Consider the following 27,063-nt stretch of genomic DNA (forward strand, 5'->3'; position numbering starts at 1 on the left):
ACTTTGTTCAATCCGTTTTCTTAGGGTTCCGTCTTTGTTCTGTAAACTGTTCGCCCGCAATAGTCAGATTGAATTCTAGGTATCGGTGATCTGACAGTGAGACCTCGTCTAGCACTCACCAGTGTGTAATCAACTGTAACACTTCTTCTCGGTCCCACGAAAGTAGGGGCGCACCCTACGTATGCAGTCATAAGACCAGCTGAAGTGATGAAATTAAATAGCTTTTTTCGTCTTGGATTTCATTTGCTACTGCCCCAACAAATATGTTGAGCATTCACATCGCAAACTATTAAGAGCTTGAGACCACTTGATTCTGCGTACGCCACCAGATCCCTAAGCTCTTGCGTCGGTGGAGGATACAAAGAATCATAGGGTAAATAAGCGGAGGCAACTATGATGTTTTTCCTCTCGCCATTTATCTGGTATAGTATGATGACCGTAGCTAAATCCTGGGAACAGTACTGCCTCAGCATAGTTCACTCTAATCGTCTTGACATCAAGACGTAAGCTCTCGGTCTTATGGATCTTTCATCGTAGAAGATCCTAGCTCCCTTTACTGATCCAATGTCTGTTAAATCGAACCCACGGCTCTTGCACCAGAAAGATGTGGAAATGCGGCAGCTTTGTCGTTCTCGCTGCCAACAGGTAGGAGAGAGTTTTGGCATGCTGCAGGTTGACTTGATCAATCTTTATGTTTCTCGACATAAACTTAGTCTATTGTGTTATGGAAAACAGTTAGAAGCTTATGCGGCAGTCGGCGTGTGACGGGGTTTCCCCCACACCGTACCGCCAGAGAGTCGATTCGCTCGTGTTCGAATTCTCTGAGAAAAGCCGCATTTGGTGGTACCGCAGTTTCCATGTCCTCATCCATAAAAAACCTCATCTCATTCGTCTGTTTTCAACTTAGCACCTTGATTGGTTTGCGGTGTCCGGTTTGCATAGATTCGATCACTCGAACTGGCATCAAGTCAGTTACGTTCACGTCTCCGGCTTCCCTTTCTTCCGCTTGTACCTTGGAAGGTGTAGGAGCAGTTACTAGCAAGTAGGATTCACTCTATAGTCCCTTCACCAGCATGAGCCCCCATACGAGGGTTCCGCCCCTGTATGCACTATTCTCCGCGCGCAGCTCCATTGTCGGAGAGCGGTGTGTAAGTCGAAGACGATCATTGTTCTTCGCTCTCAAAATGGAGATGATGCCCTACAGTTTCCTGATATGACTGAAGTTCAGTCTATCTAGGAACCGTATGGTGACTTCCCCTGAGCGCATTCAGACTCTTTTGGTCCAGTTCGAATATCAAGTTGAAACCCTCCACGTTTGTGGATTTGTCCTTGCTGGCATTCATGAACTGGATGATCCCATTATCATTCTTTCGCAGTTCCTCTCTGTAACGTCGACTGAAATACTTGTGATGACTTAAAGAGTTGGACGATAACCACCATTCTGAGTAGCCGGAGACAATCAAGAAGACAAGAGCTATCTCAAAACCTGAAAAAAGTTGCCAAATTGGCCGCAAATGCTGAGGCTCCACCGAAGTGTTGCGTCGATAGGCGCTTGCTTGTTTTCAGTCTCTCTGGCCAGCTGATCATTGTTCCACCTACCCCAGCCAGTCCACGTCCCGCTAATGTTGCCTTGGTTGACCCCGACCCTGAACTTGACCCTATTGACAATAGCAAAAACTGCCGAACTTCCCAATTTCCAAATTCAATCCAATAAGGTACGTTGGCAAACGTTGGAAATGCATTTAATAATATGCAGCATAAGCAAGCCTGGGTGTTAGAGTTTTGAGAAAAGGTGCGCGGTGATAGGGTTCTGTACACAAAATTATAAAAAGGAGAATTAAATTGATCGATTGTCAGGATGGGAATTAGGAAATTGGAACGAATGTATTGGAGGAGCCAACGTTTATCCAAAATTCACGGTGTTTTCACTTACTGATATTAGATCCGCTACATTCACATTACCAACTTCTCTTTCTTAGGCATTTCATGGTAAAGGCGGAGGAGAGGGTTTTGACAAGCATTGTAGAGTCTGTAATCTCCTCTCTTTAGTGGTTGCAGTTTCCTTTTGCCGTGCCTTTCTCTTCCGCTTTCCGGACGCAGAAGGGAGAATCGTCGACTAAATATGTAGATAGCACTATCTACCTAATCTCAAAACTGTGTCTCAAGAAATGTTCATGCAGACAATTGTGATCCTTTCTGCGTATGAAAATCAACCCATGTCTCATCATTGTGAAGATAATGGGGCAAACACATTTGTCAAATCACCAAAGGCACTTGTCTTTTTGAAGTCAAACTCACTGAACTCACTCACTGGCAAGCAATTTCGACAATACTGAGCTCCCCTGATGTACCCTGTGATGAATGTTCTGCGAAAGTATCTTATTTTGCTCGCTAATTGCTCTAGTATCGACTGAAATTTCCAGCAGTGGAATAGGGAGACCCAGGCAGTACTGATAATTGAATGGCCAATCTATTTCTTAGCCGGAATACTACCAAAATAAACTTCCCACTTAGAAATTTTTTCAAGATTCATTTATCCTTTCAGATAATTGCATCTGTGATTGCGTGCTTAACTGTCATCCCAGCTGGAATAAACATGGCTTATTCCGCGATATTATTACCTCAACTGCAGGAGCCGTCAAGCCCAATCCCAATCACAAAACATGAAGCATCTTGGATAGGTAATTTATCGAAAAATATATGAAAGCCATGACACTTTGGGTACCTTAAATTCCTATCGATCTTTTCAGCAAGTTTAGTCACAATATCGTTACCACTTGGTTCCTTGGCGGTTGGGCCCCTGATGGACCGATTCGGACGTAAAGCTTTACTAATTGCAACTTGCATCCCATTTTTCGCTTGCTGGTTACTTATCGGCACAGCCAAAGGAATATATACAATTTATATTGCACGAGTATTAGCTGGGGCATCTGCAGGTACCAGAGCCTATTTTCTTTAAAGGGTCTCTTTATTTAATTATATTTGGTTTTCCAGGACTGACAACCGTGGCGTTGGTGTACACCAGTGAAGTAACGCATCCTAAAATGAGGCCAATGCTTTTGGGATTGAACAGTGTATTCGTGTCCTTTGGAATATTATTAACTTGCTTTCTAAGTAAGGGATTCAGAGCAATATCACCGATAATTACTATATGATTATATCTAAAATGACTTTTAGGTTTATTTTTCACCTGGCGAACTATTGCGTTCATCTTTGCTGGAATTAGCGGAGCTAGTATCTTTTGCCTTCTACTTTTGCCCGAATCACCTTATTGGGTAATAACTTTCCGTGAGAATCAGTTGGATCTGGCCAGAAGGTCGATCAGATGGATCTATAAAGACGCAAGGGTAAACAGTCAATCCCCCATTCTCTAAATGCGGCCTACACACTCATTTCATGTCCTTTCCAGGTCAGTGAATATCATCTTTCAACGATAATCGAATCGAAGCAAGGACAAGGGTATCAACCCGTCAACAAAGACCAAGTGCAACCGAAAAGCGGATTCAGTATTTACTTAGAACCTAGAGTGTATAAGCCACTTTTGATGCTACTTTTCTTGTTCCTATTTCAACAACTGTCTGGGGCCTACGTAATTATATTTTATGCCGTCAATTTGTTTTTGAAAATCGGTGGCAATTTTGGCGAGGGACTCGACGAATATGGTGCCTTACTATTGCTTGGAGCGATACGATTTATCATGTCAATCGTGGCGTCTGGGTAAGCAAACTAAAACTAATTTTCAGGATTAAAAAGACAAACCAACTTTTTTCCAACAAAGTACAATTTTAATAAGTAAAGTCTAATCTATGTATCACACTCGACCTCCAGACCTACATATAAAACCACATACTAACTTCCACATTTAATTCCAATTCAGATGTTCCAGAAAATTTGGACGTCGTCCATTAATGATTATCTCAGGACTAGGAATGACAATAAGCACCCTCACTGCCGGACTCTACATGTACTACATGGAGCTAATCGATCAAAAGCATATCAAAGACACCGGAGTCCTGCCAGGAAAATCCGACGACTTGTTCCTCCTGATATGTCTACTTGCCTACGTGTGCATGGGTGCTCTTGGAATTTTGGTGATTCCATGGACCCTCATTGGTGAAGTCTTGCCCACCGAAGTCAAAGGAAAGCTGGGTGGCTTCGTTATTTCAGTTGCTTATGTGATGATGTTTGCAGTTGTGAAAGTATTCCCATTTACTATGGACCTTTTTGGTGTACAGGGTATTTTCTATTTATTCGCAACCACTAGCTTTCTAGGGGTTGCTTACGCGTATATTTTCCTACCTGAAACATTTGGTAAAAGTTTTAGTGAAATTGAAAGATTTTTCACGCGATAATTTACATTTTGTATGGTGCTTGTACGTTAGTGGTTAGATTATGTAAGCTAAAAGTATTAATATTTAATACATTCATTTCATGATATTTTATTTGCATTTTATTCATTTAACACCTCGTCCTCATCCGGGAAGGTAAAGCATGGACATACTCCTGTAGGGGGTCGAAAATTCATCGGAGAGTTCTTCTTTCAAACGCCTTGCACCCACCTTGCCGCTAAATGTCTATCTGAGGTCCTCAAGGAATGATTCACCTGGCTCTAGTTAGAGCTGGGCAATCCCAAAGAAAGTGCCTGAGGCGATCTCCCTCTTCTTCACAGGATATGCCAAGTCTGGCGGCATGGTCTCCTATAGGCCAGTACCCCGTGCTGATAGCCCTAACCTTGGATGCATTTGCACGCGTCTGCCACAAGAGCCACCGTGATCGGATAATCCTTACTATGACACCAACCTTGACACTCGCCAGCGGAGCACAGACTGTACCTGCCGAAGGACTACCAAAAGCAGAGCCTCGTCTGTTCAATCTGTTAGACCGCTCAGACCCCTCTATTTTCCTAAAACCGGGATCCTAGCGGAGCTTGGTTGATCTTGAATATGCCGACTGTTTTGCGGATGTCGGCGCTACTGAGTACAAGGCCTTAATGGCCGCTTGGCGGCCGGTCAGAATGGCTATATTACACTTGGTGATCGGATCATGCCCCAGCAATCGCCAGGCTTCCAGTATCGCCAGTACTTCCGCTTGGAATATACTAGCGAAATCTGGCAGACCGTCCGACTAGGATATACTGTGTGTATCCCGAAGTACTTTATTTATGATGTTACTATGGCCATTGGGCTTCGCTGTTCAATATCTTCACTCACGAAATCTAACGGCACTGCGCGCTACAACGTATTTAATGTGGAGGTCTAGGAGTATATTCAGACCATCTGTCGGTCAGGATTGCAGAGCTCCGGTAACACCTGCACACGCGGTTCTCTGAATCCTATTAAACATCGTTCTATTGAACTTTTTGCTCGGATTCCGCCACCACACAATAGAGCCGGACCTTAGGATGAGATGAACCGTAGCTCGGCCAGAGACCCCATTTGTTTACAAAGGTCCTCTTGTAGGTAAAGAAGGCTCTACAAGCCTTCTTAACCCGCATTCTATGTTCAATCTACGATTTAGGTTCGGATCCATGATTACACCAAGATATTTTAAATTGGAGGAAAGAAACAGTCTTTGCCGCGGTAGTTGAAATTCGGACACCCTTCGCTTGGTGGTAAATAATATCTGTTTAGGTTGAATTTATGCCGAATCCGCATCTTGTCGCCCACAGGCAGACCTCTCCCAATGCTCTTTCTGGACGAATGGCTGCCTCCCTGATCCGACTGGATTATCCTGGTTTTTAGCATGAATATTATCCAATGCATAATAAACCCTTCCAATCCCATACTGGTTAAGGCTTCCTTGATGACGTTGTTACTAAAGTTGTTGAATGCTCCCTCTATATCCAGAAAGGCAGCTATAGTATTCTGCTTCCACTGGATTGACCGGTCAATCGTGCCGATTACCTCGTGGAGAGCGGTTTCTCTGGATTTGCTTTTGAGGTAAGCATGCTGATGCTTAGAGAAGGTCATTCTCTCCATAATCGTCCTTGACTGGATGTCCAGGGCGAGATTTAGGGGTAAAGCTTATTGGTCGAAAGTCCTTCGTGGACCCATGGCCGCACCAGCCCCTTTTCGATGTGAAAACCGCTAATGCGCGTCTCCAAGACTGCTATCGTACGCATCCCAAAAAAATACAGCTCCAATAAATCTCGACAAGCAACAGCGTAACCCTTTCTTCCTGCTTCTGTAGCATGACACAGGAGATTGAATATGCAAAAAAGCGGTTTATAGCCCAGCCATGTGGCTGCATACCCATCAAGCAACTCTCTGGCTCACAGTCGTCTTCGCTGGCGGACCAGCAACTTCAGGATTTCACCAGTAGATTTCGTCAAGAAGCCTTTCGACTTTTTAAGAAAGGATGGGCTCCTATGTTCCTTGAACAGAATCTCACCGAGCCTCACAGATTTGTACTTCTTCAGTCTTTGCATAGCTGCCAATACTTATGCCTATAACAGATGTTGAAGATCTCCCTGGTCAGCGTCCTGAAGCTGGACAGATTTTCATTCCACCACAGGGACAGTGTGTTCTTGCTGTATTTGGCAATGCCTTTTTCAGAGCCCTGACCTTTGATTCCAGTTCGCCTATCGTGCCAATCTTAACAACCTGCACACTGGATAGTTTGTTCTTGATAATTTGACCAAACTTCCTCCAGTCGATCATCCTCCGGTTTCTAAAAGGTTTGGATACCTTTACAGCAACATGTAGACTAAAAAGTATGTTACTGTGATCTGAGAAGGATCTCTGGCCAGACACTCCACAGAGTTATCCACTCAAAGAATCCCATTGTCGGTTAGTAAGGTGATATCAAGGACCTCCTCCCAACCACAACAACTCTCTGAGCTGGGAAAATGGTGGTTGGTGTACTGCCCTTGTTACAAACCGATGGATTCATGGTAATAAGAACATCAACAATGACTCACCTCTTTCGTTAATTTCCGAAAGCGTTGCCTTTTTTGCTGCTATGGTGGACGCCAAATGTTGCAATTCTTCTGGCGAGGCTGACCGGTCTGACTGACTGAAGTCCCTAGAGCTCGGATCCGGATACAAAAAAACGTGCAGAGTCTTCCCCACAAGTGAAATACATTATATCATAATATTTACTTTGTAGTCCTTTGATTATTCGGTCACGTCCGATCCAGGGCTCCTGTATTAGTGCGACATCGATGTCTTCCTCTCGGATGAAAATAAACAGATTAGCTGAGGCTCTACGCTACTCTCAGCGTGATCTACTTAGGCAAGGGTTTCATCAATCCCCGTAGAAATATCGAACTTTATCTCCTCCAACTGCTCCATGGCGAAACCCTTCCACCTTTGCGTTCCTGACTCCAAACCGCACTTTGTAGTTTGCTTTTTCCAGTGCCCCCAGACATTTTCCATTTATACGGAGCAGGAAAGTTTGACTGTTCACCGCGGGTTCCTGCTCCTTGATAACTACCCTACTCCCCATAGGAATCCTGTAGTTTTGAAGACGTAGAGATTGGCTGAGCTTATTCTTATCCATGCGGATCTTCGGCCCGCGGGAAATTTCATTGTATGGAACGACCTTGAGCCTTACGCCCTCCCAGATCTTAACGATGCACGAACTAAGAATAATATTTTTTATTGAGGATGCTGGGAGTCCTAAGTCCGCACCCACTTAGTGACGGACCGAACCACTTGGGGAGTAACTTACTTCCTCTTTTGTAGTTCCCGGACTCCTCTTTTTTTGAGTTAAACCCAAGTTTTCAAAAAATCGGTTCGGTCCGTCACTAAGGGAGTGCGGACTTAGGACTTCCAGCATCCTCAACAAGAAATATTATGTATTTACATCGGCCTGATTTAGCTCTAGACTGATGACGGATTTCACTTAAATATAATTCGTACCCATTACGTGTTTGCGATTACATTTAAGTGGAGCGTTTTCCATTTATGTTACTTTCGGTCACGCTGCTCCCGGGGCAGAGGTGAGGCAGCGTCCGATGAGTCGTCTCTGCCCTGGACGAAACCGTCAGTCAACTTTTTACCTTTTTTTTTAACAAAGAATGTCTCTTGAGAATTGGTCCTCACATGGGATAACGTGGAACCCACGAATTGCCTTAGAGCACAGCGGTGCTATGGCACCAACTATACAGCCCTCAACAACTACCGTCCCCTGACTGGATGCCAGCAGCACGTCCTCCGATAATGTTCCGCCCCTCGTCTGTATTTTGGGTTTTTTTTATTTAAGTCCATGTCTTAGTCCCACAGATAGTCCAAGAACTCTGCGGCTACCTGCGGCTCATATCGGTAAACCGGACATGTTCCCGTGGTCAGCCCATGCTTGTATGCAAGGCTTTGATCAATCAACTTAGATACAGCATTATGTCTGCTCGTGTATTACACCGGTGCCATTACAGTGCACCCAGAAATGAGATCGTCCAACGCCTGACGCCTAACCACACATTCTGCACTGGTCGCTCTCCACCCGATATTTTATTATGAGCTTTTTATAAGTTGTACTGAATGGCACACATGAATCCTTCCGTCTTAGCAAAGAGCTCGCAGCACACTGCCACTGTTCGACAAATGGCTGGGAAAGACAATTCACGTGTTTACCGTACATTGCCTTCGAATTCCATTCATCGATCCGCTCTTGGTCCTATTTCACCTTACTCAGAAAATTATAAGATCGATCCTTCAAATTAAGTGGAGTTAGCCCACAGTCTGTCTTTCAAACAGCCACATGCAAAGCACTCGCCTGCTCTTTGCTGTAAAAATAAGCGCGCAATGAGTCGATTTGACGATGATCCTGTGCTGCTAAGTCAACCACGCCCCTGTCTGCGATGTCACAAGGCAGGTTCACTCGCTCCGTTTGGATGCCGCATTCGAAATTTGGACATAATAGTCCGTATCTGCCGCTGGACGTTTTTCAAATCGGTTTTCGTCCACGCAATATTCCGAATGCATAAGCCGGTGAAGGGATAGCGAATACATTCAGCGTGCTTATTTTATTCTCGCCTGAGAGATGCGATTTCAGTAGCAGCTTTACACATCGCTGGAATCCGGACAGCAGAGTGTCCTTCAGATCACCAACTCGAACATGGGTTCCTTGCGGAATTCCTCAGTATTATTAGTTATAACTATGTCCGGCATGCGGCCTGTGAATGGGATAGTTCTGCACTCAAATATACTCACAGAAGAAGCAATAAAAACCTTTCAACCTGAAGCGTAGAGCTTCCGGTTTCCCGACTTGTTCTCTTTTCAAGAGAGTCGATGAATATTATAACATGCGCATCCCAAAATACTGATTCCATAGCTTTGCCAGAAGACTGTTGCGTCTTTGTATGCTTTGGATTCGGCTCACCAGGTGCAGTCCACTCAGATGACGATCGATGATTCTGATGTGAAATAATGAAACGCTTTTTTTTTCCATTGTAACATATCTAGTCATAATTTGTTTGTGGACACTGCTCATAATCGTCAATTCGCTATTGCTTTTGATCGATTGTTAGCTCGCGCGTCACCCACTTTAAACAGAACTTTCACGTACCTAAAGATACATGCGCGATATATTTAGCACATTCTTTTGATATCTATGGAGCCTCAGCTATCTCGATCAAGTTCACTTTGTGGTAATCCAAAATTATTTTGTGGACTTCTTTGATATTTCCGTCGGCAACAGCCTCTTTGAGGCGTTCACCGCGTGCATCGTCCTCGGTGCTCATTTCGCCTCGTTTAAACTTAGGAAACCACTTCCCAACGGGTGATTTTTCTGGCGCAAGGTCCGAACAACGTTTATTAAGCCAAGCTTTGGCTTCAACAGTATTCTGTTTTTCGCCAAAAAGCAATGATTTATGAACAAATTAAATTCCTTTTTAAGGTTTGTGAAAACACAAAACCTTATTAAAATCGGTTTACTATTTGTCTGTATGTCCGCCTGTCTGTCTGTCCGTCACATGCGTTTTTCTCGGAGATGGTTGTAGCAATTGACACCAAATTTGGTAGAAAGGTGGGAATTGTGAAGTGTACAGTGAGTTACATCCTTTTACGCCGAATTTAAGCGGGGTGCCCATACTTGCAAAAGGGGGATGTACATTTTTTTTTCATCAAATATAGTCATGAAGGGTATCGAATTAAAGGCCTTGGTCAGTACTTAGTTTTGACATTTGTTAGAAAGGTGGGTGATCATTTCTTCAAGGGACCCATTCTCAGAAACTACTTAACCGAAACATCTGAAAAAATTCAAGAGGCTGCCAATGTAAGATGCCTAGGCTCCAAAATACCCTCCATACCGATACCTGTTCAAATAAAGTTAATAATAGTACATTACTATAATGTTTAGTAATTGACAGGAAAACGCCCCTTAAGTTCCTCCTAGAATCACGAAATTGCAGCAATCTAGGCTACAGTATAGAGTATGATCCTACCAAATTTGGTGAAAATCGCACTATTACTAATAAAGTTATAATAGGTCAGAGCTGTCGCTTCTGTGCAAATTGAAGACTTTGAATATCAATATCAGTTGAAAGTGGATATTCTTACCTAATATATGCATATATTACGTGCTACATACTAATGGGACAAATGCACGTTCGAGTCTCTTTATAAAAGAAATACACAAAACCTTTCATACCTGAAGCATCTAGCTTCAGGTTTTCCGACTTGTTATCCATTTTTTTTTCAAATTAACAAAAGTTTCTTCACTCAAAATTGAAATAGGCAATCTTGACGGAGGTGTCAAAGAGACTAGCCATGGGCTCAATATCTGACCTTTTGGATTTGGCTACTTGCCTTATATGATGAAGCGTTTGACAGATAGCACACTAGAGATATCTTAGTTCTTCAACGAATAATTAGTGACATGGTTTTGTTCAAAGGAGGTTATGCTTGGAGAACTTCGCCTAAGCCTTCATAAGTAGTTTCCCCGTTGTATTGCAGTTCTCTTTAAATTTGAGAAGTGTTGGGTGATTGGAGCTTCCCTATTTCTCTAGCAGTAAATTCTTGGTGACGCTGCTAGAAATGGCGGTTTGCGTAACCCTGCAATTCTCTGTGGGCTTATCAATAATATTAAGAGGAATCTTGGTACTCACTTGCTTCCTCCAAGGCATTTGTAGTGGTTGCTTTTGAGGTTTAGATGTCACCGGGGTCCACTGTTGGGGGCAGGTTTAACTACAAAAGAGCTACAAAGTGTCCTTCTCTGCCGCGTCGCCAAATAGTTTGTCAGCTTGGGACTAGACCCACTGTATGTTGACTTCATTGTTTCCATTAACGTCGAAAAATCGTCATCTGCATAAAGTAGTGTGGAGGGCATTAGACATTGGAAATTCTGGTTGGCATGTCCATGACCAGAACAGAGAAGATTGCGAGAGGACATTTCTTCGTTGGATATTTACCAGACAAGGAGCAACTTTGACATACTTACCTTTATTAAAAGAAATGAAAAAATACGAGAAGTACTTCAAAAACTGGAGTAAAATACGTATGGAAGCCTCCGAGAATGAGCAGGTGTGTGAACTCGAAAAGTACAGGAAGCAATCGCACCAGGCGCGGAAGTTCTACCAACAAGGCAGCAGGATGAAGTCTTATACACCTCGATGCTCATCCTGTCGAGACAAAGAAGCAAATCTGATTTGCGACAGAATAGGGATATTAGAGCGATGGTTTGAGTACTTTGATGAACTACTGAACAACAAGAACACCGGCGAGTTGCAGGTCTCGCTAAATGAAGACGATGGACAAATACTGCCACCACCAAATATAGGAGAAAGAGTCCGTGCAATTCATCGGTTTAAAAATTATAAGATGCCAGGAGCCGATGGAATTACAGCCGAATTGGTTAAATATGGAGGCGACCAATACAACTTGCGCTCAAGGTATGGGACAGCGAATTAATGCCTGATGAATGCCAAAGAGGCATTATCTGTCTCGTACATAAAAAGCTTTCACGTTGCTGAGTACCATCTATAAGATATTCGCTGTTATCTCTCTAGGCCGGATAGCCCCATACGCCCAGAACATCATTGGCCCATACCAAACAGGCTTCAATCCAAGCAAATCCCAACAGATCAGATTTTCTCTCTACGAAAAGCGATGGAAAAACTGTTGGAATATGGACATCAGTTGCACCATCTATTCATCAACTTTAAAGCTGCCTATGATATCATAGCCAGGATAAAACTTTACACTGCCACGAGAGAATTCGGCATCCCAACGAAATCGATGAGGTTGAGTAGGCTGACCCTGACCAATGTGCGAGCCCAGATAAAAGCAGCAGGATCACTTTCAAGACCATTCGACGTCAACAACGGTCTACGACAAGGGGATGTCCTATCATGCGTCCTCTTTAACCTGACCCTGGAGAAAGTGATTCGTGATGCTGAGGTAAATGCGAGGGGTACGATCCTCTTTATATCTACCCAACTACTGGCCTATGCTGACGATATCGACATCATGGGAAGAACGAAGCGAGACACACAAATTGCCTTCAGGTTGTGGATAAAATCCGGCTCAATAAGTTACAGATGATCCAGCCTGGAAAGTCGATAAGGGCAATATCTATGGTAGAAAAAGAAGACGAGGTCGACCCTGCCTGAGATGGAGCGATGGTGTAGGTCAGGACGCCAGACAGCTTTTAGAGGTATCGAATTGGTGGACCTCGGCGCAAACCCGGGATGTCTGGAGTTCCTTATTAAGGCAGGCCTAGACCGGATACCAGTTGTTGCGCCGTTGATAATGATGAAAATAAGCCAAAATTGGAAAACTCCCCGTATGTAAGATTTTGCTTTTGCAAGAATTTCGGAGTTTGCTCTCACTTCAACGTGAGATTGGGAATCTTTGTTTTCATAGAGACTTTATTTGAACAGGTACAGTTGACCATTTATTGATTTTCCACGTAAAGTATTAATTCGGTCTCGCATGTGAAACCAGCTGCATGCCCACTGCATTAGACAAGACCTCAACTATTCATTTAATTGTCAGCAGCAATAACATAACACAGCAACAAACAAAATGAAAACTAAGTAAATATGTGTTATTTCAAATCGAGGATTAATTGATTTAGAAGGAAACATATATTTTCAGAAACGATTAAATAAGCCTTCGAGGAGATAAAGTGGTAGGCCCAAAGGAGAACTGGAACTTTTTTTCAACGGACCCGCAGACATTGGAAAGTTTAATATGTCCAACTTTCGCAAATGGAACCAACATTTCCATCTGCCAATTAACTTCAAATAATGTACTTAACAACATAACTCGAGAGCCTGATAAGCTTAACAGAATTATCTACACAAATTATTTCATCGACACTTTCTAAACTCAGGCTTACAACTTCAATTATTAAAATTTCAGACAAATCACCACAAAAAAAGGAGTCCTTGTTATGTTTCTTGATTTTAATTTGTAATCATACCAGAGAAATTCGGAAAAAAGCTTCCTAACTTTCCACTGTTATCTAGTTTTCTTCCACTCCATGTGTAGTAGCTTCATCGATTTTTTTTGTTTTCTGCAAAAGTTATCGCAACATCCCCACAGCTTCTAGTAATGAAATGAAATTTCACAGAAGATCAAGATAGAGCGAAGCATAAGTTCGATAAGGCAATAACGAATGTTGAAGATGTTATTAACGGAGGAATCGCTCCTACCAACCTGTATAAATAGGGTTGAAGATACATCAGGTAGTCATTCCAGCGTCGTTGGCTCTTCAGGAGTAACACAGGCGTTGTATATCTGGGAATACGTTCTTGTCATCGTTTTGTTGTAAGTGAGGTTGTTCCTGCACTAACTCTCAAGGATAACAATGAAGTTGTTGGTAGTTAATCTTTTGGCGCTTGTCGCACTAACGTTGGCTGCTCAGCCACGCTGCGATATCTCTTTGACCACGGCCAGTGGATCTGCTGTTAGCAAGAATAGTAAGTATATATTATTCATTTACACGTCATGAATTTTAAGGTCCTCCTCATATGAAAATCTTTCGGAATATCCGGAAATTGAACGCATTGGAAAATTGACCTCAATCATAGCTCAACAAAAACATGACGCAACGTCCCTTTGCCATTTGCACAAATCTAAACTCTCTACACCAAAGATGAACAACCTGCACAGATTCCACCACGCTTGGCTTTGGACATCTGAAGCACCCTGGAGGCATTCCTTCCAAAGTCTATTTTGACACAAGGTTCCACCTACATCCCTGGTGGACATACAGACCGAACACGACTGAAAATATTAAAATAGAGGTAGCTCTACTTTGCAGGACATTTAGAACCTTAAGGTGAATGTTGCCAAAATATTATGGTTTCCAGGTTGGAATTTGGGTCCACAATTTTTTATTTACATCTTCTCAGCCTCAGTTGGATGATAATGTCCAAGAAATGAGTCCCAGTTTTAGGTATTTGAGATGCTAGGAGAGTACTATCAACGAATTAGCAGTAAGCCGCCAATTTCAGTAAAATTAAATCACTTTTTTAAAATACTATTCCAGATGGTTTCTGTTCAGGAGAACTGATTTTTGAAGACAACTTTGATAAACTCGATTTCAAACATTGGGAACATGAAAGCACCTTAGGTGGTGGCGGAGTAAGTATGACTTCCCGTCTCAATCCAAAACTTCACGTTTGGCACCACTTCATGCATCTCATTATTCCAGAACTGGGAATTCCAATGGTATACCAACAATCGTTCCAACTCATATACTGAAAATGGTGTTCTCCACATTAGACCTACCCTCACTTCCGAAGTTTATGGCGAACCCTTCCTTTCATCCGGAACCATAGACATTCAAGGAGATTGTACGAATGCCGCTTTCTATGGATGCCAACGTGCAGGAACCCCAACCAATCTTCTCAATCCAATCCGAAGTGCACGACTCCGCACTTTGAACTCATTCAGTTTCAAATACGGACGAGTTGAAGTTAAGGCTAAACTTCCAGCCGGTGACTGGTTGTGGCCAGCTATCTGGATGCTTCCGACAGACAGTGCATATGGATCATGGCCATCAAGTGGTGAAATCGATATTATGGAATCTCGAGGCAATCGTAATTTGGTTCAAGACGGAGTTAATATCGGAGCAGAACAAGTTGCATCAACTTTACATTTCGGACCAGCTACTGAATTCAACGCCTATGAAACTGCCCATTACTCAAGGAATACCGCACCTGGTCAAGGATACAATTTGGACTTCCATCGTTATCAAATGGAATGGACTCCAGATCGTATTACATTCAAAATTGATGATGTTGAAACTGGAACTGTTAATATTGGAAGTGGTTTCTGGGATCGTGGTGGCTTTGCTGCTAAATATCCTGGTCTTGCGAATCCATGGAAGGCTGGAGATAAATCGGCACCTTTCGATCAAGAGGTATGTGGTAACAGGGAGTGTGTATTGTTTCTCATTCAGTTCTAATCTTTTTTATCCACAGTTCCATCTCCTCCTCAACTTGGCTGTTGGTGGTGTCTCTTACTTCTCCGATAGTGCTTCTAATCCAAATGGTAAACCATGGAATAACTTATCTCCTACTGCTCCCCTTGAGTTCTGGAATGCTCGCAATGCGTGGTTGAACACCTGGAACTACTACGTCCCAGGCAACACTGACTCACATCTCCAAGTGGACTATGTACGAGTTTATGCTTTGTAAATGCTCGATGAACAATCAACAATAAAGACATGATTGTATGATATTACGAATATGTTTTATATTTCGATAAGTTGCTCAACGAAGCACAGCAGCAGTAGATTCTCTTCAAAATTCATTCAAGTATGCAGGATCTTCAAGAATTTTTCAGATATGCGCGGGACAAATCCAATTTCTTTTGCCCAGACCTTTTGCATAGCTCCCAAGATGGCGGATCTCTCCACGCAAGGAGGAATATCGGACCTTATATTCGAGAACATGGGAACACATCTTTGCAGCCCTTTTCTGATCTGGAAATAAGGTTGACAATTTTTTGTTTTAGGAAAACCCGGAAAAAATTTTGTTGTTGTTTTTTCAAAACTAAGATTAATGTAATCTAAAAGGCTTATTTAGAGTGGCCTTCCGAAAGGAATTGAGATAATGGATCATATATGGCGGCCTTGGAACCTCAAGCGAAAATAGTGTTCAAGGGGCAGGTGAAAAAAAGTCCAATTGTCAGACATGGCACTTCCATCGAGTTTATGGTTTTGGTCGCTTAGTGGTGTACAGCAAATATTGATCAAGTGATTCCCCTAGTTTCATCGGCTATATTCGTCAAAGGTGGCTCTATCCACTTGACTAGGCAAGGATAGTTTCCTGCGCAAGAACTGGAAGAAACTTCAGGATTTGAACCAGATTTTTGGCGATACATCCTAAACGGACAGGTTTGTTACTGGCTGTAGCAGTAGTGGTAATCAAGTTAAGTAGAAAACGGAGAAGAATTCCAGCGCAGACACCTAGCTTCGTAAGTTATTTTTCCACGGAAGATAGGACGCCAGGCTGCTGGTAGGAATTAAGGAAACGAGGCAGAGGTAGTGGGACTATCACCTCTTCCATCGTGTCAGCCAGACCACAAAGGTGTATAACCTAATCGTGTCCAAGACTTGGATGCCGGCAATCCGTTTCATTTCCGAACAACAAAGTGTCTGTTTCTTGGGCATTGGTAATGATATGGAGTCCATCGTAGTAAGTTTTCCAGCTAGGGCACAGTTTCGAGACAATTAAGAATAACTAAAATTAAGTTGAAGGAAAAATTCAATAATTGTTTTTTACAAAAGTAAGATCGTGATTTCAGTGAAAAGTTTATGTTGAAGGTGAGGTGACCCGTAGGTGGTCCCCACAAGAAAGTTGGTATGGAGTCTATAATCACTAACTAATAATCACTTTTCAGCAATTTGGAAAGGTTACGACAAGGAAACTGTACACCTCGGAGATACACGCACCAGAGAGCAAGCGTGCCCAACCAATATCTAGGCAAATGGAATTAGGGTTGACCCTGGCGAAACTTTTAAATTGGTCGGACCACTACCAAATGAACCATTCTGACGGGTGAAAGAATATCGGAAACAAAATTAAACTTTGTCGGACTTTGGATTACGAATCCCTTCGAGATTTCACTTCGATGCAGCGCTATCATATGTCGTTCTGATGTTAGTTTCTTCAGAATAACCCACCAGTCTAGACCACCCCAAATGCACGATGAAGAACTAGTGAACCGGAGATCTAAATTCCTTAGGCTGTCTCTAAATGATTCGCAAGGTTGTGATGCGGTCGGAAAACAACCTGCAATGTTCGAGGATTATTTTAGGAAGCACGCAAATGCCCCTGCAATTGTCGCACTCAAGACAGGTGACCTCCGGCGGCTCCTCTCTGGAAAAGAACTCAAATTCCTAGAATTTCTGGAAACGTTTTACAGAGACATCGCTAGAGCCGGCAATTTACTTTAGTTGGGTGGTATGATTGCAATGAGGAATTCGCTTCTGTTTTGGAGAGCACTCTATACCAGTATATTGCCACTGGTTTTATCACCACCGCATCACTTGCAAGTACTTTTCGATATATGCACAGTGGTGAAATCATTACTATTTGCCGTAACTTCTGCTTCCCTCATCAATACAATGGTGGAAACCCTTCCATTACGACGCATTTCTCTTTCTCGCTTACGGAACTCCAATGTTTCGCGTTTATCACACCTCGCTTCAGGCGGGTTTTTCATATCATTTGTGCAGCTGGAGAGTTCTACTCCCCTGCGAGCAGATGCAGCAGCAACACGCAAACAAAGGTAAATGGAGCCCGAGGATCCAAAATCCAATAACGGAGGGAGTGTAAACTTTGGACCTCAAATCGACTCCACAAATGAAATCCCAGAAAATGGAAGCAAATGTTCCGACAACTGTGAAGCCAAGGAAGCAGATAAAAAGAAGGATGCCCCGTCCGGATGCAATTGTTATCAAAAGCCGAGGTGACCTCTCTTACACTAGGATTCTGCGGAAGGTCAAGGGAGATCCGACACTAAGCGGCCTGGAGACAATGTCACACAGGTCAGCACAACGTAAAGAGAGGACTACACCTGGAGCTTCGGAAGACGCAGGACGAAAGGACGTTCAACTATCAGAACTTGGTTGGTTGATCCTTAGGAGAGGAAGTTACGGTGAGGTAATTAACCCAGAAGATAACTGTGGAGTGCAGGGACCTTCACGAGATCACGATGAAGGAGGACATATGGAGAGAACTGGTGCGGCAATGCATATTGTTTAAAGATGCAAGTTTTGATGATAAGGGCCACTCCACAGGAAGCGAAAAATGCTCGCTGTCTAGGAGCGAACCGAAAGAAAAGAGTAAATGAGATTTGGATCGAAAATCACAATCGATATCAGCTATGACGATGAAATCCTCGCACCGTTTTTAGCTGCCAACAGAGCTTATTTCAGCTTACAAAAACTGTTTCGCTCGTAACATCTCACCATAGGGTCAAAACTCTTACTGCACACGACTATGCATTTAGCATGTCAGATTTAGTACTTCGGGTTGTAAATTTACACGGTAAAGACAATTTTGAGCTACTGTAACTTTGTTCCTAATAGTATGATTTTGATCAAACTTGGAGATAATGTGCCTTTATATATTTTATACTACCACCAACTTTCAAAATTCTGAGATAAACTTAAGGGGGGTTTTACTCAATTTTCCCATAAATATGGTAATATACTATTATTAACTTAATTTGGATAGATATCGATATGGAGAGTATTTTGATGCCTGGGCACCATATAGAGGCAGCTTTTTGACTTTTTTGAGATTTTTCAGTTGCGTAGTTTCTGAGAATGGCTCCGTTAAAGAAATCATCAGTTTGCTCCCCTCCCACTCCCCTCCCACTCCCCGCCTCTTTAACAAATCTCAAAACTAAGACCGGCTTCGAAAAGTACTAATCGAAACCTTTCAGTTGATACCCCAGATGACTATATTCGGTGAAAAAAATTTGTACACCCTCCTTTTACATGTATGGGGACCCCCGCTAAATGTCAACGCAGGAGGATATCACTCACTGCATGTCTGGGGGTCAACAGTTCCCACCTTCTCACCAAATTTCGTGTCAATCGGTATAGCCGTTTCTGAGAAAAGTGCCTGTGACAGACAGACAGACAGACGAAATCCCAATTTCTGGTGGAATTCAGAAATTGAGGAATGTCGGAAAAACTGTCTCAGAGCTAGGAGATGCTCCCAGCGCAGAAGAAATCAACCTGAATTCGTTGAGCTGCACATGCAATACAAAAACGCGAGGAAAAAATTGCAAGGAGCTATCACGAAGAGCAAATCCGAACATTTCAAGCGGATGTGTACCGAAGCTGATTCTGATCCATGGGGTGGCGCCTACAGGTCTGTAATGTCATCACTGAAAGGGAAGCGCTCCCCACCGATTACCTGCCCAAAATTACTAGAAAACATAGTGGACACTCTCTTCCCAGAGGATTTGAACTACACAAATCTGCCTAAAGTGCATGTAAACCCCGACGAAATTCCTGAAGTGGTAGAAGAGGAAATGTTTGATGCAGCAAGGAAATTCGCTGAAAATAAAACCCCAGGGCCAGATGGAATCCCGAATATCACCCTGAAAGTGGCAGCCCGGTCAGCACCAGGTATGTTTGCCAAAGTTTTTACGGCATGCCTTAGAGAAGGAGAATTCCCCGAGCAATGGAAGCTGCAAAAGTTGATACTTATTCCGAAGCCAGGTAAACCATTAGGAGACCCCTCCTCATATCGACCGATATGTTTGGTCAATACCATTGGTAAACTATTTGAACGAGTATTATACAACAGGCTGCTCGCTGTTGCGGAAAAGGAAGGAGGCCTATCCGACAAGCAATTCGGGTTTCGTAAGGGGAGATCAACCATCGATGCAATCAGCATGGTGACTGGCCTGGCTCGCGCTGCAATACAAGATGACAAATGCTGCGCAGTGGTGACCCTCGATGTAAAAAATGCTTTCAACACTGCAAAGTGAACGAAAATCGTAGAGGCTCTAACCAAACTAAAGGTTCCAAAGTACATTGTACGCATCGTTGTTGCATTTCTTCTTGGAAGAAGATTATATTGCGACTCGGACGATGGAGAGAAATTATTCCCAATGAGCTGCGGCGTACCACAGGGGTCTATCTTAGGTCCCTTACTGTGGTTAATTATGTACAACGGAGTGCTGACGCTACGCCTTTCTAACGGCGTGACAACTATTGGCTTTGCGGACGATATCGGGGTAACAATAGTGGCAAAACGCTTAGACGAGATCGAAATCTACGCAAATGAAGCGATATGGGAGATCAATTCCTGGTTGAAAAAGTCCGGTCTATCACTTGCTGAACATAAAACGGAACTAGTGCTAATCAGCAAAAGAAGGAAAGACACGACCGTGAAAATTAAAGTTGGTGGAAAAACAATTTACTCCCAAGAGTCGCTTAAATATTTGGGAGTAATGATTGACAAAAAACTCAACTTTAAAAAACACATTGAGTGCGCTGCAAGTAAAGCATCTTCCATCGCTGTAACGATCTCGAGGATACTACCGAACATTGGTGGACCAAGACAAAGTCGACGTCATCTTATTTCAAGGGTAGTTAGTTCCGTGCTACTCTACGCAGCTCCAGTTTGGGCAACCGTTCTGGAAAATAAATCAAACTGCGGAAAACTAGGAATGGCGTATCGACTAAGTGCACTCCGGGTATGCAGTGCTTATCGAACGACATCAGGAGAAGCAGCATATGTACTGGCAGGGACAATCCCCATAGACATTTTGGCGGATGAAGGTCAGCGTCTCCACAACAATATGTATGCAATCGGTGAGTCTATTGTACTTCGACGGCAACTAGCACGGCGAGAATCCATCGCAAAATGGCAAAAGAGATGGAACGAGGCACAAACTGGTCGTTGGACCTACCGTATCATTCCACACATTCGAAGATGGATGGAAAGGAATCACGGGGAACTAAGCTACGAGCTAACACAGTTTTTAAGTGGATATGGAGGTTATCGGGCTTATCTTTATCGATTTGGACACGACGAGTCACCATGGTGCCCAAGATGTGGTAACATGGCTGAGAATGCGGAGCATGTTGTATTTGAGTGCCCAAGGTTTACAGCACACCGAACTAGGCTGGAGGCGATCGCAGACAGGCGCTTAACACCTGGAAATATAGTGGAGTTTATGTTGGAATCAACGGAGGCTTGGAATCAAGTGGTAATTGAGCTGAAAATGATTCATGAACAGCTAAGGCATGAAGAACTGCGAAGAAAGCAAGAAAGGGAGCGAACAATAATGCGCCGCAGTTAAGAACTGATCCAGCCCCACGATGCAATGCTTATAGCAGTCCCGTGGGGATAGTGGAAGAAGAAGGAGGTGGTTTTAGTGAGTAGAAGTCTTACATAACTGTATGGCAGGAGCCAGCAGTAGGTTTTGAACCTTTCCACCTTCCAACGATGAAAAAAAAAAGACGGACAGACAAACAGACAGACAGACATTGAACCGATTTTAATAAGTTTTGTTTTACAAACAAAACCTTAAAAACACAGGTCGGGAAGCCGGAAGCTTGACGGCTCAAGCATGAAAGCTTTTGTGCTTCCCTATGTGAGGACTGATGAGTGCATGACAGTTCCGTGTGTACATAGTTAAACATTACATTGTCGTCTATTTTTTAGGAAGTCGTTTACACAAATGATTTAATAGAAAGCACTGTATTGATAATAGTCAACTTCATACGCTTTACACTCGCAATTCAATATTATTAGTAAATATGAAGAAGTTACCCTCCAACAGATGCAAACAAGTCTTATGTGAGAGACTCTCTATGCACGATTTTCCATTTGTACATAGCTAACAATATAAAATATTCTATCATATTTGTTGCATCCCTCTTTGCATTTATGAGGAGCCCCTCTTTAAACTGCACGTAAATTTATGTTACTGTAAGCGTGGGATTTCATAGTTCCCATATGTCCACTAAATTTCGTTTGAATCGGTTGAGCCATTATGGAGAAAAGTACGTGTGACAGACAGACAGACAGTAAACCGATTTTAATAAGGCTTTGATTTGAAGTCGCTGATGTTTAGTTTGAATTCCTTCTCTAATAAGAACGCGCTTCTAAGCAGCCATTTTTCTACTATATAGGTTCCAACTTTTCGAAATTATTTGCGACTTCATGTCAGTGATCTCACGGCTAACATATAACGTTCTCGGTACTGTTATCACATTATTACACTCAGGAGACTATTAATAGCATCAGTTCACCTAAGGAACCTGACATTCCAGGATAAGGCGAATAGTCAACTGCTCGGTTGCGCTCTCGTTTCCCTTGTGTCACTCAAGTCCGAACTCCCTCATTCTGCTGTTGTACGTTGTGTTGAGTTTTTATGGGAGACGAGTGATACGTCCATCTTTCGAAACCCCTAACCTGGAAGATTATTCCGATTATTGTTTCTGTTGTCAGGGAGGCAGGAAAAACTCGCCCTTCATCCTTGTTCATTTGCAATTCGTGAGAGCACCCATTGAACACTACCTGAAAATTAAATATAGGCTTTTCTTGGCATTTACATCGCCCCACTGGTAAACGGCCACCGATTTCGCACCGGGACTTATACTACACTTGACCAATAATACAAAGCTTAAGATATCCCAACAGATTTCCCGGCAGAACCAACATTTTCATTTGCCAATTAACTTCAAATGATGTACGTAAACCACATAACTACAGAGCCTGATAAGCTTAACAGAATTATCTACACAAATTATTTCATCGACACTTTCTAAACTCAGGCTTACAACTTCAATTATTAAGATTCCAAACAAATCACCACAAAAAAAGAAGTGCTTGTTATGTTTCTTGACTTTAATTTGTAATCATACCAGAGAAATTCGGAAAAAAGCTTCCTAACTTTCCACTGTTATCTAGTTTTCTTCCACTCCATATGTAGTAGCGTCATTGATTTTTGTGTTTTCTACAAAAGTTATCGCAACATCCCCACAGCTTCTAGTAATGAAATAAAATTTCACAGATGATCAAGATAGATGGGAACATAATTTCGATTAGCCAATAACGAATGTTTAAGATGTTATTAACGGAGGAGTCGTTCCTACCAACCTGTATAAATAGGGTGGAAGATACACCAGGTAGTCATTCCAGCGTCGTTGGCTCTTCAGGGGTAACACAGGCGTTGTCTATCTGGAAATCCGTTTTCTTCATTGCTTTGTTGTAAGTGAGGTTGATCCTGCACTAATTCTCAAGGGTGATAATGAAGTTGCTGCTAATTAATCTTTCGGCGCTTGTCGCTTTGACGTTAGCTGCTCAGCCACGTTGCGATATCTCTTTGACCACGGCCAGTGGATCTGCTGTTAGCAAGAATAGTAAGTATATATTATTCATTTACACATCATAAATTTTAAGGTCCTCCTCATATGAAAATCTTTCGGAATATCCGGAAATTTAACGCATTGAAAAATTGACCTCAATCATAACTCAACAAAAATATGACCCAACCTCCCTTTGCCATTTGCACAAATCTAAACTCTCCACACCAAAGATCAACAACCTGCACAGATTCCACCACGCTTGGGTTTGGACATCTAAAGCACCCTGGAGGCATTCCTTCCAAAGTCTATTTTTACACAAGGTTCCACCTAGATCCTTGGTGAACATACAGACCGAATACGACTGAAAATATTAAAATAGAGGTAGCTCTATTTTGTAGGACATTTGGAGTCTTAAGGTGAATGTTGCCAAAATATTATGGTTTCCAGGTTGGAATTTGGGTCCACAATTTTTTATTTACATCTTCTCAGCCTCAGTTGGATGATAATGTCCAAGAAATGAGTCCCAGTTTTAGGTATTTGAGATGCTAGGAGAGTACTATCAACGAATTAGCAGTAAGCCGCCAATTTCAGTAAAATTAAATCACTTTTTTAAAATACTATTCCAGATGGTTTCTGTTCAGGAGAATTGATTTTTGAAGACAACTTTGACAAACTCGATTTCAAACATTGGGAACATGAAAGCACCTTAGGTGGTGGCGGAGTAAGTATGACTTCCCTCATCAATCGGAAATTTTATTGTTTGACATCACTTAATGCATCTCATTATTCCAGAACTGGGAATTCCAATGGTATACCAACAATCGTTCCAACTCCTATACTGAAAACGGTGTTCTCCACATTAGACCTACCCTCACTTCCGAAGTTTATGGTGAACCCTTCCTTTCATCCGGAACTATAGACATTCAGGGAGATTGTACAAATGCCGCTTTCTATGGATGCCAACGTGCAGGAACCCCAACCAATCTTCTCAATCCAATCCGAAGTGCTCGACTCCGCACCCTGAACTCATTCAGTTTCAAATACGGACGAGTTGAAGTTAAGGCTAAACTTCCAGCCGGTGACTGGTTGTGGCCAGCTATCTGGATGCTTCCGACAGACAGTGCATATGGATCATGGCCATCAAGTGGTGAAATCGATATTATGGAATCTCGAGGCAATCGTAATTTGGTTCAAGACGGAGTGAATATCGGAGCAGAACAAGTTGCATCAACTTTACATTTCGGACCAGCTACTGAATTCAACGCCTATGAAACTGCCCATTACTCAAGGAATACCGCACCTGGTCAAGGATACAATTTGGACTTCCATCGTTATCAAATGGAATGGACTCCAGATCGTATTACATTCAAAATTGATGATGTTGAAACTGGAACTGTTAACATTGGAAGTGGTTTCTGGGATCGTGGTGGATTTGCTGCTAAGTATCCTGGTCTTGCGAATCCATGGAAGGCTGGAGATAAATCGGCACCTTTCGATCAAGAGGTACGTGGTAACAGAGAGTGTATATTGTTTCTCATTCAGTTCTAATCTTTTTTATCCACAGTTCCATCTCCTCCTCAACTTGGCGGTTGGTGGTGTCTCTTACTTCTCCGATAGTGCTTCTAATCCAAATGGTAAACCATGGAATAACCTATCTCCCACTGCTCCACTTGAGTTCTGGAATGCTCGCAATGCGTGGTTGAACACCTGGAACTACTACGTCCCAGGCAACACTGACTCACATCTCCAAGTGGACTATGTACGAGTTTATGCTCTGTAATTTCTTGATGAAAAATCAATAATAAAAATATGGTTGTACTGTATGACAAATATGTTTTATATTTTGTTATGTTACGTAACGAACCAAAATAATTCCAAACCCTCTTCCCAATTAATTGAAGTACGAGTATGTGTGCCATTCTCCGCATTTGCGGGGCATAGCGCGTCAATCACACCTATATTCCAACCTACCCCAACCGGATTGTTAGATGTCCTCGATATTTGGTCCATTAGAAAAAAAATAAGCGGAAGGCAATTACCCGTCAGACTAACAATCTTCGCTTTGCTGAGGTTGATTTTCAGTCCAATTTTCTAAATATTTCAATCCAACTCTCTAAATATTGACTTAGAGAGATGGGGCAGCATAATGGAGGTGCTTGAGGAAAAATGTTATAGTTTAGTGAACCCCTTCACTTTTTCCGGATATGCAGCGCTGAAATTACAGCTTACAAAAAGAACAAGTCGGGAAACCAAAAGCTGGACGCTTCAGGTATGAAAGGTTTTGTGCATTTCTTTTATAAATACATTTGAATGTGAATTTCTCCCATTAGTACGTAACACGTAATATACGCATATATTATGTGAGAATATTCACTTTCGGATGTGTTGACATTCAAAATCTTGAATTTCCAAAGAACAGCCCCATTAAATAAATGATCACTTTTGACCCCCGCCTTTCCAACAAATGTCAATGCTAAGACCAGCTTCGGAATATCCACATGACTATATGTGGTGAAAAAAAATTAACACCCCCCTTTTGCCTGTATGGGGACCCTTCCTTAAATTCGACGTAACAGGATGTAACTCACTCTATGCGTAAGCGTCCACAGTTCCCATCTTCCCACCGAATTTGGTGTCAATCGCTGCTACAGTCTCCGAAAAAAATGTGTGTGACGGACAGGCAGGGAGACGAACAGACCTGTGAGGAGTGGCCAGATCTCCGATCAGGCGCGACCCCAGCTGGCGGATTGGGGCATACCTATTGATGTGTAGAATTGGAGATTCAGGTGAAGTTCATCAATTTCAAGATGCCTCCAATACCAAAGCCGACAAAAGCTCGTGTGAGTTCAGCAATTTAAAACGGTGAAGGAATCAATAAAAGGAGTAATCTGACCAAGACTTACCGAGCATGACCCAGAAGAACTACCTTTTATGCAGCTTGGGACTAAAATAGTTGAACTATCCGAATCCATCAAGGACAAGCCAAACGTGCACCAAGCCATTAAGAACATGATGAGAGCCATCAGGGTGCTTTACAATAGGTCACAGGAAGAAATAAGAAACCCTAAGGAAAAGACGGACATCCCAACCTCAACAATGTAACAAGCGACCCAAGTGGCACCAAAGCACAAAGTCACTGACCTTCGCTCAAGTAAGAGACTACGAGATAAAGAGCTTTAAGGAATCAACAGGCACCAAAAAGGAAAAAGCGGTCTTGACCAGTCCAACATACGGAACTAAAAGTTCAGAAGGGTCCAAAGTAGGAAAGCCAGTTAGCGAAGCGAAACTGAAAGAAAGTAAGAATGATGGTTGGACTAAGGTCGTGAATAAAAAAAGAAACAAGAAACCAAAGGTGCGAATTCGCCCGGAGGCAATTGTAATTTCCAGCAGAGGACATCTAATGTATGCGGATATACTGAAGAAGGTGAAATTTGGCCCCGACCTAAAAGGCCTAGGTGGAAATGTCAGCAAAATCCGGAGGACCCAGAAAGGGGATCTCATGTTTGAACTGAGAAAACCCAGCGTAGGGAAAACTGACGGCTTTCGTAACCAAGTTATAAACTCGCTTGGAGAGAATGTCGCGGTTCGTTCCCAAAAACAAGGTCTATATACAGTGCAAGGATCTCAATGAGGTAACATCCAAAGAAGAGATCTGCACTGTCTTGAAGCAACAATTCAAGTTAGAGGAATTCAGGGAAGAATCTATCGTGAGCCTAAGAAAAGCTTCTGGTGGTACTCAAACGGCCACAATGCGACTGCAAGTGGAGTCTACACAGAAGTTGTTGGCCGTGAGAATGTGCGGATTGGATGGGTGGTTTGCCG

General features: G+C 42.7%; 2 protein-coding genes across 7 annotated transcripts in view; both read left to right on the plus strand.

Annotated features, from left to right (window-relative positions):
• LOC119655506 (facilitated trehalose transporter Tret1-like) overlaps nucleotides 1–4,442 on the plus strand; it is a 40,129-nt gene extending 35,687 nt beyond the window's left edge. For all 4 annotated transcript variants that reach the window (XM_038061411.1, XM_038061409.1, XM_038061410.1 and 1 more), the window contains exons 3-8: nucleotides 2,546–2,681; nucleotides 2,751–2,936; nucleotides 2,995–3,114; nucleotides 3,178–3,347; nucleotides 3,410–3,717; nucleotides 3,878–4,442. In XM_038061411.1, the coding sequence (XP_037917339.1) occupies nucleotides 2,546–2,681; nucleotides 2,751–2,936; nucleotides 2,995–3,114; nucleotides 3,178–3,347; nucleotides 3,410–3,717; nucleotides 3,878–4,352 (1,395 nt within the window). In that variant the 3' untranslated portion in view covers nucleotides 4,353–4,442. The remainder of the gene's footprint in view (nucleotides 1–2,545; nucleotides 2,682–2,750; nucleotides 2,937–2,994; nucleotides 3,115–3,177; nucleotides 3,348–3,409; nucleotides 3,718–3,877) is intronic.
• Nucleotides 4,443–13,644: 9,202 nt separating this feature from the next.
• LOC119654648 (beta-1,3-glucan-binding protein-like) lies at nucleotides 13,645–25,071 on the plus strand. Of its 3 annotated transcripts, none has more exons than XM_038060131.1 (4): nucleotides 13,645–13,864; nucleotides 14,437–14,531; nucleotides 14,602–15,312; nucleotides 15,374–15,635. In XM_038060131.1, exons 1-4 carry the CDS (start codon nucleotides 13,753–13,755, stop codon nucleotides 15,587–15,589), a joined length of 1,134 nt encoding a protein of 377 aa, XP_037916059.1. In that variant the 5' UTR covers nucleotides 13,645–13,752; the 3' UTR covers nucleotides 15,590–15,635. The 3 variants fall into 3 exon arrangements, with proteins under 3 accessions (XP_037916059.1, XP_037916058.1, XP_037916057.1); XM_038060130.1 differs by lacking the exons at nucleotides 14,437–14,531; nucleotides 14,602–15,312; nucleotides 15,374–15,635 and adding exons at nucleotides 23,868–23,962; nucleotides 24,034–24,744; nucleotides 24,806–25,071 and having other exon boundaries at nucleotides 13,648–13,864; XM_038060129.1 differs by lacking the exons at nucleotides 13,645–13,864; nucleotides 14,437–14,531; nucleotides 14,602–15,312; nucleotides 15,374–15,635 and adding exons at nucleotides 23,062–23,295; nucleotides 23,868–23,962; nucleotides 24,034–24,744; nucleotides 24,806–25,071.
• The last annotated feature ends 1,992 nt before the right edge of the window (nucleotides 25,072–27,063 follow it).

Source organism: Hermetia illucens, chromosome 4, assembly GCF_905115235.1.
Source record: "Hermetia illucens chromosome 4, iHerIll2.2.curated.20191125, whole genome shotgun sequence".
NCBI classification, from domain to species: Eukaryota; Metazoa; Arthropoda; class Insecta; order Diptera; family Stratiomyidae; genus Hermetia; species Hermetia illucens.

What these genes read in the sequence shown, in the direction of transcription:
- LOC119654648 (XM_038060131.1), top strand. Translation starts at nt 13,753, where the DNA reads ATGAAGTTGTTGGTAGTTAATCTTTTGGCGCTTGTCGCACTAACGTTG. An exon ending in GCACCTTAGGTGGTGGCGGA is followed by an intron (nt 14,532 to 14,601) that starts GTAAGTATGACT and finishes TCATTATTCCAG; the next exon opens with AACTGGGAATTCCAATGGTA. An exon ending in CGGCACCTTTCGATCAAGAG is followed by an intron (nt 15,313 to 15,373) that starts GTATGTGGTAAC and finishes TTTTATCCACAG; the next exon opens with TTCCATCTCCTCCTCAACTT.